Source organism: Photinus pyralis, unplaced genomic scaffold (assembly GCF_008802855.1).
Source record: "Photinus pyralis isolate 1611_PpyrPB1 unplaced genomic scaffold, Ppyr1.3 Ppyr1.4_LG5, whole genome shotgun sequence".
In the NCBI taxonomy this organism is placed as follows: domain Eukaryota; kingdom Metazoa; phylum Arthropoda; class Insecta; order Coleoptera; family Lampyridae; genus Photinus; species Photinus pyralis.
The window spans coordinates 5,099,983-5,113,152 of NW_022170596.1; the positions used below are offsets into that span (position 1 = coordinate 5,099,983).

General features: G+C 37.0%; 1 protein-coding gene across 1 annotated transcript in view; it reads left to right on the forward strand.

Annotated features, from left to right (window-relative positions):
• Nucleotides 1-9,812, forward strand: part of LOC116170470 (junctophilin-1) — a 71,611-nt gene extending 61,799 nt beyond the window's left edge. The window contains exon 7 of the mRNA XM_031486899.1: nucleotides 8,361-9,812. Coding sequence (XP_031342759.1) covers nucleotides 8,361-8,447 — 87 coding nt within the window. The 3' untranslated portion in view covers nucleotides 8,448-9,812. The remainder of the gene's footprint in view (nucleotides 1-8,360) is intronic.
• Nucleotides 9,813-13,170: the final 3,358 nt, after the last annotated feature.

Here is a 13,170-nt window from a genome sequence, read left to right on the forward strand (position 1 = left end):
AATCGTAGAAATACATTTGGTCACTGTACTGTTTTGTAGATTGAATATAATAGGACGTTTACAATCGCACATTTTAGGTTTAAGCATAGAAAAACGCGTTTTTTTGTAGTGTAGGTAATATGCGCAGGTATTAATTAGCAATTGCTAAAGGTTTTCAGCGAAACAAACTGTTCCTGTATTGTCATGATACATCGCTGTATTAAGTTTGAATTGTTTTATTTGCATATTTTCAATGATAGATAAAACGTAACCGGGTAACCCGACCAGGTTACATCATAGATAGGTACAGCAAACCGGTTATGGGAAGTTGTGCTCCTATCTTATTCAAGACGTTATCTAAACCGAATCAGAAAACCATCGGTTAAGAACTGCATACAAAGGGGAAATGGAAAGGACGAATGTAGAAGAGAAAGAGGACGATTGTCGATGAAGAGAACATTGACGAGGATGGTTATCCAGTATATCTACTTTATTAAAAATAGCAATAAAATTATTGAACCATATAGGAACACGATAAATAACGGGTGACAACAAAACTACTATCCAGGGCCGCATTTTCGAAAAATTTCATATACAAAATTACAATTTGTAGGATTGAAAAATTTGATTATTTTAACAAAAAAACAGCATTTATTTAAAAGCAGTGGTGGATCAATTTAATGGATCACTAAACAATAATCACAATTATTTAATTAAAAACAATGATAGTACCTACGCGTTAAAAATGAATAAATCAATATCCCCTTTAAGCTAAAAAAGTAAGGTTACATGCTCCTTGTAAAGTATTTTCTCTTAATGTACCTATGTACCTTTGTTGCACTTGCAAAGAACCTTTGGAGAGAACTGTTTGCTTTAAAAAGCACCGATCGCCGTAGAGACAAGAAAATAAAACTTCATATAAAAAACGACGCTAATTTATGGCGATTACTGCATAAATATACCACTTTCTAAACATGTTTGCCAATGCCTTAAGTAAAAAAACACTACGCGCCAAATTTAAACTGTCTGCAGTTATCTAGGATCACCCGGTATATGCCATATGTGACAACAAAGAAATAGTATTACTGGAAGGGTGAGTGGAAAAATTCTCCACATGTCCACGCACAAGACTATTCATTTATAAGTATGCATTCCGATTATTTACACCTTAACACGACTTTTTTATGTACAATCGAAAACACAATAGGAACTACCGTAAACAAGTTTGATTGCGGTCGGGATTTGCTTGCCGTGGCACTAGAATTCGCGTAAGCCACCGAGGCGTCTGTATGGGTCCGGTCTGGCTGAAACTTACCGAGCTTGAGCCTACCTTCCTGACCGTTCCGTTGCTATAAGTAGACGCGCATAGGAGTCTTATGTGTAATTTAGGGAAGGTGGGGTTAAGGATACGTTACACTCTCCCCCTCTGGCTCCTTCAGACGTCCTGACGAGGGAGCCACGACCACTGCATCTTCCTAGGGAATCCTCTGCACCATACCAAGCCCATTAGGTTGCTGTGCTTTCGTTCCGAGGTAGGGTTGTGCAGCAACATTACCAATCGCCTGGTGCGGAGTCGCTGGGTCAGCTGCTTTGTAGCTTGTTGGGGGGATTTGTTGCAGAATGCGATAAGGGTCGTCTTGTCTGGCTTCGCGGATATACCTTTGGCTGTGTTGCGAGGGTATGCACATTGACGAGGACTAGGTCTCCCGGGGCGAATGTGGGGACGTCCCGACGTTTCTGGTCTGCATACTCCTTCGCTCTGTTTTTTGGGGTTTCCTTGGTCTCCTGGTCCCGGTGAGCAATTAAATACAGATGGAAAGTTATCTCTAGGAGGAAGCTATCTCTGATCCCGGGTGACGTCATCTGTTGTTCTGAAATCACGACTAAAGATGAGACGTGCGGCTGAGTATCCCGTAGGTTGATTCTTGGTAGAGTTCATAGCAAAACGCAGTTACATACGTAGTACGTAGGGGCGTTGAGTCGTGGTATTTCTTGTGCACTTGTTTTCGCTTGGCGTCAGGAACGACTAATAGGGCGTCCTTGCCTCTTAAGATATCCTCCTCAGCCCATCGGGAGTACTCTTCTGGGGTGCCTGAGGGTACTGCAAAACATTCTATGATCTCTTTCAGTTCTGAATCAGCCAGCTGTCATTGTCAGATTTCACTTCAGGGACGCATGGGTATATCTACGGTAACCGTGCAGATGGTGCACGTTGCTCTTCGCTGGTATGTACTGGAGGGTGAGGTTGAAAAGCGTACTGTCGGTGTTTTTATGGCCATAAGCCACTTTAACGTCTGATGGTCGGTTGCCAAAGTGGTGTAAGCTCAAAGTTGACGGTGCAAAACATGGTTGTTTCGTGCGCTCCTTTTGGCCGTCTTCATGTCGAACAGTTACTGCTCATTACTCCTGGAGTTCCACAACCATAGCAATTAAGTAGTGGTTTTGCGGATTGTGTGGTGGCGTGGTGGGTGAGCTGTGGTTGCTGCGCGGGACGATCTCAAGAGCACAACAGCCCATAAATCATATGCTTAACTGGGAAGCTTAATTTTATTGCGCATCTCGGGAAATCTTAGCGAATGGAGCGCGTTTCTCACCCACAAACCTTTCTATGGCTGTTTTCTCCGCCTGGTCCGAAGCAAAGAATTTTCTTAGGATTTGGTGCGTTGGGAGGTCCGGTACGAAGTTCTCTTTTAGAAGCGCGGTTACCTAGGCGAAAGTTGTAACACCCCGCCACCAGGTTCCTGCAAGTCCCTGTAGTAACATGGTGATCGCTCGGAGCGCGCTCCCTTCCGTGGATCGCATCAGATCGCAGATTTTAATTGCGTCTACGAAGAAGTGGAAGTCATTGTCGCTGTTTATTTATTGATTTATTTATTTCTTCTCCCTCTTGAAGAGGGAGAAAGAGGAAGACCTAATTCGGAGTAGCCAGCAGAATGCTCTAAACCAGGGGTCGGCAATCTGCGGCTCTTTTGATATAAAGTTGCGGCTCTCCGTATTTATCTAAGGAAATTACTTCATTTGTTCGACATTCGCCTTTTTAATTAATTTTATTTGTGCGGCTCTTTTGATATAAAGTTGCGGCTCTCCGTATTTATCTAAAGAAATTACTTCATTTGTTCGAAATTCGCCTTTTTAATTAATCTTATTTGTTTACCAAATCAAAAGTACACTTGCAGCAAATAATTATCTAATTTGTGACACCTGTTTACCTTTACTTTCTTGTATTCTTTTGTTTTTTTATTATAGCAGCCTACTCCGATGTATAAACACGTAATTAATTAATGAGTAGGTACTTTTGTGAAAAATATTGAATAACATAAAAACTGCGGGGTTTAAGCACAGGGCACCCCTTATAAACATTGAAGAGAACGCAAAAGACAATCGAATAGCGAAATAAAACAGTAGTAGTTCCATTTGAAAAAGAATAGTTATAGCAGTTTGAACAAATGGCATTGAAACAAGTAAAAATATGCAGGATGTTCTATTTAAAAAGATCAGTTATTTATTGACATCGTAAAAATGGGACACCCTGTACATGCAAAAATAATTTCTGTAGATCCGCAACCACCAATATTTTTTACCAGGTATCAGCTATGTAGGAAAAACCGACGCATTGTTGCAAGACCCTGTATATAGCCAAATACTATAATATTAAATCAAATTTTTTTTGTGGCTCTTTCAAAACTGGGAGATTTTATAAGTTGTAATTTTTGGCTCTTCTGTTTCAATAGATTGCCGACCCCTGCTCTAAACTGATCTAAGGAAATTCCCATCTCTGCAACAGATGAAAAATTCCTACTTCAACCCAGGTCACTTTCTAAACTCCCCTTAAGTCCCTTATAAAATGGCGCTAATAGGTTACAACCCCCATCTTTACTCTTTACTTAATCCATTGGACTTCGTCCTAGGCCGATTCTTAAACGAATCCAATTAATCGGAAACTGACGCATATCTTGCGTTATCGATCGCCTAGCGGTATATCACTTCACTTGAATCATAGCAAAAAACGATATTTTATCTGAACAGTGGCTCTATTGCAAGCAAAATTTGTGATTCTCCCTACTGTTTCACTTTTCTTTCCTTGAATTATTGAGACTATAGTTTTCAGGGAAAGTGTATTCTATCAAGGGGATATCTGAAATGGGAACGTTAAAGACCTTTCACAGTTTAGAGCTTAATTATACATATTTTAGTATAGTTGTCGGCGTCTTTTTGACATTAACGACGGATATTAGTTTATAACACTATATATAATTGGCGCCGACCTAATATTGTGTGAAAAACACGCTAAAAATACAAGCTCAATAGTTTGGCCGTAACGATTTTGTTAAATAGAGCCCTATTTCCGTTGACCGTTAGTGATAACTTCACACAAAAACCTCAAATTGGAATGTGAACTTTAATGAAAGCATTAACTGTTTTACTACGTGATTGAATAATGTTCTTGTAGTCATTATTTACTCGCGTAAATTCGATGCAAATAGAACGTCGTCTGTGTAGTAGGTACAGAGACTTGCTATAACTAGACTGCGCTTAACGTATCTAAGGTGTTGTCGACACAGTATGCAACACACAATGCACCGCGGGGCAAAAATCGCTGAGATGATATGCAGTATAATGAAATAAGCTGTTATTTTAGATGTTCCGTTCATTAATCATTCTCGTGATTAGCTCGAATTAGTGAACAGATAAATTTCTGTTGAGAATAAACCAATAAACTTAGGTTAACTTGTGCCTATCAACATGTACTCTGTCGATACATTTTTAAATAATATGCTGATTTTCAACGGATAAAAGTTTAAAGGGCCAATGGATCAGAGCCATTCGAAGAGAAAAATTTACTCCCACCATAGTGCATTTGCGGGGAATGAAGCCGATTTTAGAAAGGTACCTACGAAGGTGTTAAACAATAATGCAATAACGAGCGTTTTCGACTTTCCCATTCACTTAAAATAACGTAGAACTATTATTCGACATCCTTTACCAGCAAGACAACGGCAATACCTATTTGCCTATTAGGTATAGACGTAACTAAGTACTTACTGGTACTAAGTATATTTCAGGTTTTGTTACAAGAAAAATAGCTAAGTCTGTTAAATGTTCCATATGTGCAGATGCGATATTCGCATCAGAGAGTCATTCAAAGCTTTTAACTAGAAAAAATCGTGGAGGATTGTTGCACGTATCAAGCGATGCATTAAAAATTTGCCAAATTGCGGAAAATGTGTTCAGGTTTTTCATTCAATCCACACCACATCGCGTTGTAAACAAAATGGTTATCAGCAGTCTAAGAAAAATAAATAACAGTTACAGCCCATTTGGGTTTTTAGATAGGCATATATTGAATCAAAATCCGCTAAATAATCGTATCTTACTACTTGCATCTTTAGTTTTAAGAGTATATTTTCCCATACGTGTTCACCACCAAAATACACATATAAATCAAATTAGGACTAGAGTAAGGCAGTTATATACCAATTTAGTTCAAATAAAATACCAATAAATTCGATTAAAACAGTTAACAGCTATATGTTATCTTTTTTTGCTACTAAAATTTAGAATAAACATGGCTAAAGCAAGCTGCAGAACGTACGTCTGCCCCGCGATGAACAGTTGGTTGCCTATCCTATCTTGACAACAGGCGTTTATAGTAAAATCTACGTTACGCGCGGTCGTTGAGTGAAATTTCACTCAACGGCGCGGTCTAGTTATAACAAGTCTCTGGTGTAGTAGTGTAGTGTGTAGTGTTAGGTTTTTGCCCAAAATAAAATAAACTTTGATACCATTTGCTTAGTGAAATGGACTTATTTGTTTCCCACTTAAAAATTCAAAAAACTAATCCCTTCCGCCTTCGACCAGTTTGATGGCGCATCAATACAAAAATAAAAAATAAAATAAAAATAAATAAAAACAACCCTCTAAAAAACGTTCATTGAAACAGTATTTTAATATCTGTTTTTTATACACAAATCAAAAACTTAAAATAACTCAGTTAGAAGACTTCCGCCGCTTAATATTGAACGTACCTTCTTCTAACCGAGCTCATACACAAATATTGGATATAGTGGATAATACCTTTTAAGCGTTTCACACAGTTACAACATGATTGGATCGAGAAGAAGAGAGAAGAATAGTCTATTTACGGTTTAAACTTAAAAAATCTACTCGTTAAATTTCTTGAAGGTCGTAGTCCGTATTGAATACCTACAGGTAGAAAATACACTGTTATAGGGTGTCTAAAGCTCCCCTTGAGTCGCCCAACCTTGGGAAACTTGATCACCTTCTATTTAGGATTTGGGGAATAAAACCAAAATTTGCTGACGTTACATTGGGGAGAGTAAAATTCGAGGAATGCTCGATCTTGCGTAATCCAAATGAATTTCAAACGTTTTAATTGTACACCAAGTGTTTAGAGTATTTCTAACTTCGCGTTTCCTTAACTTAGCGTAGAATTTCTTTTAAACGTACTCTTTTTAATTATCCACACGTCCCAAAATGGCGCTAATAAATTACATCGGCCATTGCGACTATATAAACCAATTACACGCGTATAGAAGCCATTAATCAAAACCCACCAAGTTTCAAGATCGCTCAGTTCGCGTTTCTCACGCCGCGTCGTGGCATCACTATGAGTAATTCTGATTCATCTGTTTTGGTCACGTAAAAGACATTAAAATTGTGTTATCGCCCATCAGACTGACACCAGTAACTTTTCCCATTCGATTAACTAGTGACCCATCCGTTAAACTTAAGACTTAAAAAATATGTAGCGTTGTAGTCATTAGGGATCTAATGAATTTAAAGGAATTTAAAATGGCTAAGTTTAGGAAAAATGGGACCATCTTGTATAAGAATCCCATAATACTCAATTCAAAAAACCACGCAACTCCCAATTATATATTCAACTCGAATTTGAAAAAACCACCATAAAGTCGTTTCCCTTACGAATACGGATCGTATGTAATTTGAAGCAGAAACAATAGCATACAGTGTTGTAGAAAGAGTCCATCTCTGACACTACAACAACGAAAATTGTACATGGGGACGCCATCTCTCTTAAGCACCCAACCAACAAATGCCTGGCTTTGACACTGGGGGACAGAAACAACCCCCAATGTAGTACTGATTACGGCAAAGCGGAGTGGACTGAAGGATTTACAGTGAGAACTTGAAACTCGTATAAAATCAATCGTCTATCCTGCACCATCCAAGCATTTAATCGCTATCATTACATCGCCTATGGTGCCAGGATCACCATTTTTAACCAAATCTTAAATATTGCGAAACTCAAATCCCCTTCGCAGCAAGGTTCCATAACTGAAAGTAGCATCCGGGTTCGGCCCCCTGGTACTTCAAACTATGAAAGTAACTCATTTAAAAATGTCGCAAGATGGGAAAGAAGATATAATCGGTCAAAGCACTAACGCCCTTTACAAACTTCAGCACTGGAATTGCGTCTGACTGGCCGTTGAGTCGCCTTGTACGACACGCAGTGCCCTCTACGGTAGGGTTATTCTACTACCCGCCCCTACATGAAGAAATATATACATAGGAGACTACCACCATATTTATAAGAAAATCTAACGAAATCAAAAAATCGGACAAAAATACGCCACCGGGCTCCCGTTACATTTTTCGGATTTTTTAAAAGTTGAAAAAGTTCCGATATTCATAATATTTTGAAGGTATAATAACACTGTATATCTTTATTATGGCCCAATTGGTCAGAGTAAGATGCTCGGTTATGACCAGAGAGCCTCTGCTTCTAATCCAGTTACGGCAGCTTTATTTTATGATGATTGACAACGATATATTAAGATCATGTCAATTACCGACTAAAACAATACACTGCGTTGCACTTCCTCCTTGGAATCAAAATAATGCGATTTGCGAGATAATTTCCTATGCATCATTGACTTTTTGGAACGTAGTGTTCAAGTTAGGTGAATGCAATTGCCTAATCAAGATCGCCATTGAAATTAATCTTGAATCCATAGTCTGTCATAAACCACCAAATAGGTTAGTACCATCTAAATATACAATCAAGAGCTATGTGTAAATTTTGATACTAGCTTCAAAACTCAAATGCTCAATAGAATTTTACGAAAAGTACTCAAACATGGTGCAAGTTTATGTGGTACAAAGGATGTGCATTAATTCTGGAACTAATAGACTGTAGGTACCAATCATCAATCTTTTTCCATTTAGTGTGAAGCTTCAAATGTAGATAGTTACATGGTACAATGTTCAGAATCCGCACAGTACGTACCGATGCATCACACGATAGGTAGATTTTCATTTTCAGAAAGTAAATTTTAAGAAAAACACTAACGACGAATGTCATCTGCCAAAATAATGACTGCTTTTTATGTATGTTACAGGATTGGTTCTCGCGCCAACAGCTGGTAATCCTCATATTATTCGTCAACATCTCGCTGGCCATCATGTTCTTCAAACTCCTGACATAGTACAGGCTTGGCGTCATTCGACGCAACTTCGATAAACGTAGGCTAACATGGAGGAAGCGAGCTGACTTTTGGCATCCAATTCTTGACAATTATTAGAAGTAATTTTGACAAACACCGACCACTTTTACTGATGTAAAGTCTTCATAATTAAAAATTTTCCATGTAATATTGTAAAAGTGTATTTATTATTAGAAGTTGGTTGTTTAGCTTTTTAATTGTCGGTAATCAAAAACTTTCTATTGAATTTTAAATGTATTTAAGTAGTTGTAGCATACTATTGTATTTATTGTGTATAGCAAGCATATTGTGTATACGCATTTTCGCGTTTTATTAAAAAGCTGAACAATCAATATATTACTTAAATTTATATAGTAATTATTCTTTTGCTACAATGTAGTTTTTGTCCGTGCCAGAAGTTGTATCACATATGGCTTCATATGAAGGATATCGAGCTTCTGTACGACAGAGACTATGGCGTCACAGCAGCGTCCCTTAGGTACAGTTTATTTTATTTCGTAATTCCCTTACTGCAGGATATGAAATAACGACCATAAAATCGAATCGAGTTTTTATTACTGGGAAAATATGTTCGCCTAAAGAAAAAAGTATTAGTGTTATATGACGTGATTTAGGGAAATGTCTTTTATAATAAAGATTTATTAGGTTAATACAATTTGCCTATAATATAGAATAATAAACTTATAATAATAAATTCGAAAAGAAATTTCCAAAAAAATTAAGAAATTCGCCAAATCTTTTCATAAAACGTACAATGTTTGCCAAACATATATCAAATGATTCGCTTAGTTTCGCTGTTTCTGTTGCCAATAGTCATCATAAAGGCTTTAAACGCAACAAATAAAACTATAAACGGTATGTATGTAAATAGCTCTTATACCTATTTTCATACAGAATTTATTTATTTGTTTGTTGCATTCTACCTAGATACCTGTACAGAACGGCAATTTCTTACCTTTGATGTAAATGTCGCTGTTTATACACATACTGTTTCCCTCACTAAGGAATTCGGCACTTAGTGCGAAATTCCATGGTAGGTTAATGAAAGATGGGGGTATATGGCAGAAATATTAAGTTGAATTCTAGTAAAATTATACACATATAGTTCTGAAAATATTATATTTGTATAAAAGTTTTCTATACTTACTGTTTTGGGTGCCTTGTAAAACCTGTAGGTAATTCGCTATATTAGGTACTCTTTATACTTGTGCAGGATTAAAAATGAAACAAACATATTTCTAGATTTATAAAAGATAACTTCTTGGTCTGTATAAAACGTAGGTAAATCTGTCTATACCACTTTATATTTTTAATTAATAAATAAGGGCCAATTACTTTTTCCCTTAGTGATATGAGTTTTATGAGAGCTTTTTATTGAGCAAGAACCTTTTCCTATGCTTATGAGAACGGCTTTCAACATGTATAAGTAGTTAATGGTAAAAGCTGCATAGTGCTACTAAATTTGTCGCTATTACTTCTTAACTTACGAGCGATAAGAGCTCTTGGAATACCACGTTCCATCACTTAGAAGAATCAGATCCATCCATTAAAATTTATGAGTCGACAAACTTAAAGTCTGATTTTAAAAGTCATTTATTACGTCCTATGTTTTTCTGTATCATCTTCAGTAGTTAGAATTGGAACTTAATTATTAGTCTCCCTACCTATAGGTAAGGAAGATTTCCGATTGTCTCCTTGTTCAAGATTTCGTGAAGCTACTCCTTTACCGTATAACATTGTCACTTTTATCTAGGCCAGTCATTGCGGATTTTTACCTGAAAATAACTAAGTTTTGAAATTTTGCAGGTTTCTCGGTTTGGGTGCGTAGAACTAAAATACACAATTCGAAACTTTCCCGCCTACGCCGCCATCTTTCTAAGATGGCCGCCTCAACAGCTTTTCGCAGATATCATCAAAACTGTGAATTTCGAAAAAATATAATTGATGAGAAGAAAATTTCCTTCAAAAAATGTAGTTAGCATATTACCCTTGGGCAGACATTTTTGATAAACAGTGGCGTATATTTTATCGAAATATTCATTCATGAATTAATTAATTAATCAAATTGACTAATCAATTAAGTAATCTATGATCAATTCATTTTAAGTAACTCAAATTACATTCTCTATCTGCAAAGGCCTGGCGGAACCGGTTCGTTAATGTCAATGTTTTCAACAGGGAATATGTTTGTTTATCTCTATTTTGGGATCAACGTCGGTTTCTTTCAATTCGTCGGATTCTCGTTCCTCAGACGGCAAATGCAGTAGTATCGATCGAGCGGCAAGTCCAAGCCATCTTCAACAGATTGGTCCAGTGTCAATTGATTGATATTTTCGCAAGTGTTCCCATTGCATATAAGTACCTACCGCAAATAATGGGTCATTTTAATCCTGCTTTTCTGCATCCGCACGCTCTACCACAATTGGTCTTGCACTACTTACATGATAAAAATGCAAGTAGTGCTTTGGAATCCTTAAAAGAGGCTACTGGGGGTGTGGCCAGTTTGGGTTTTCTTCCAACCCCATTCTTCTGCTTCTTTTGAACAGCCATAGCACTGTTGTAGGTAGGTAGTACCACAGAGGAAATTGTACCTATTTCCTCTATGGTAGTACCTACTTATAGTTCGTAAGGAATGCTGGTTTGCAGCTGCGGTTGTTGATGGTAACGTAAGGACGCCAAATTAAATTTACTTTTTAGTTACTGAATTCACAAAATACTGGTATCGATATTTAATAAGAATAGAAGTGGTTGTCAAATTTGGTACCGAAAGTGGCTGTTATTGTGCTTGGGCGCATTGTAATTAATCCTTAGAAATATTGGAGACCGCGAAATATGCAAGGAAGCTCAAATAAGCCGTCTTGTTTACACAATTGCCATCGGTGCAAAGGACCCATTTTTAGAAAAATGCGTTTTACCATTTATCTACGCAGGCATTGAATAAAAAATCTCTTTTTTCAATGATTATATCAGAAAGAAAAATCACGCTCTACAAAATAACAAATAAGAAAACTTAATTCCGGTGAATTGTTTCAATATTATAGACATGAATTTGCTTCATATGTTTACCGCGTCTTATAGTATTTTACATTATTAGCCAGGTAAGTGAGTTTTTACTGGCGATAGGAGAAGTTGACTGGCGAGCCGTTAGGCGAGCCTGTCATCTCCTAGAGCCAGTAAAAACTATTACCTGGCGTATAATGTACAATATTTTATTTGTTACTCATTTGTAAACAATAGTAAACGTAAATAATTAGTTCTTAAATTGATCTCGAAGAAATGTCTAAAATATCATATTATCCATGTAACAGAAACTTCGCATTAATTCTGGCCAATGAAATTACTAGATTACTAACTTGTAAAATTTTTACAGGTCAGCTGTCAGTTTTACAAGTCAGTAGCGTTTAAAGATGACGTTTAACCGTTTGCGTTTTGTCTTGTTAATCAACGTTTACAACTTAGTAACAAATAATAGTATTTTACATTATTAGCCAGGTAAGTGAGTTTTTACTGGCGATAGGAGAAGTTGACTGGCGAGCCGTTAGGCGAGCTTGTCATCTCCTAGAGCCAGTAAAAACTATTACCTGGCGTATAATGTACAATATTTTATTTGTTACTCATTTGTAGACGTAAATAATTAGTTCTTAAATTAATCTTGAAGAAATGTCTAAAATATCATGTTATCCATGTAACAGAGACTTCGCATTAATTCTGGCCAATGAAATTACCTACTAGATTACTAACTTGTAAAATTTTTACAGGTCTGCTGTCAGTTTTACAAGTCTGCTGTCAGTTTTACAAGTCAGTAGCGTTTAAACATGACGTTTACCCGTTTGCGTTTTGTCTTGTTAATCAACGTTTACAACTGAGTAACAAATAAAATGTTTTCCATCCCCCCGATCGCAGAGTTTAAATTACCGGGACGACCGAAGTCGATATTGTCTGTCGCCGGATTGCATTTAAACATTCCGGTATGGGATACAGTACTAGCGCGAATTTGATTGGTCGAATTGAATTTGCTATGATAGTGTTCCAGAATGTCGGACGGGGCTGAAACACAGGTCGGAATGTTGATGAAAAACAGCATTCCCATTCTTAACATACGAGTATACGTTTAATTTTACATTAAATTATCTTAGTGGAGTTACTTCAGAAAAATCATCTTGTTTGCAACCAACAAAGATGTTATTGTTTGGCGATATTGAAGTATTGTTATTGACAAAAACATTATTTGTATTCGACTTGTCTTTGGGATTGTTGCTGTTAGTACCGTAATGTTCCTAGGGGTCTATCAAGCCGACACTGAAAACGTAAGTATAGGGTATATACTTACCGTTGGCAACTCTTGCAAAAAAACTACAAGCAGAGCCACCTACCTTTCAAGTCGAAACGATGGTAGTTTCGCGGCACTTTTGAATTGGGATGGCAGTCGGCTAGACATGGATGGCACGAATAAACTCCTACGTTATGTAATCGGTTCTTTTATGTGTTGGGACGTGAGACATATCGGGAAGGGAATTAAATAAAAGACAGAACTCTTGTGCGTAAGAAATGACAAGAACAAATGAATATATTAACGCACACAACAAGACCATGCCAGGGAAAGCTTCTACGGGACTAAAACCCTGACATAGGCTAAACAAATACATGAAATAAATCACCTACAGCAATAAAATGACAGAGAAAATACACATAAATAAAACATCTC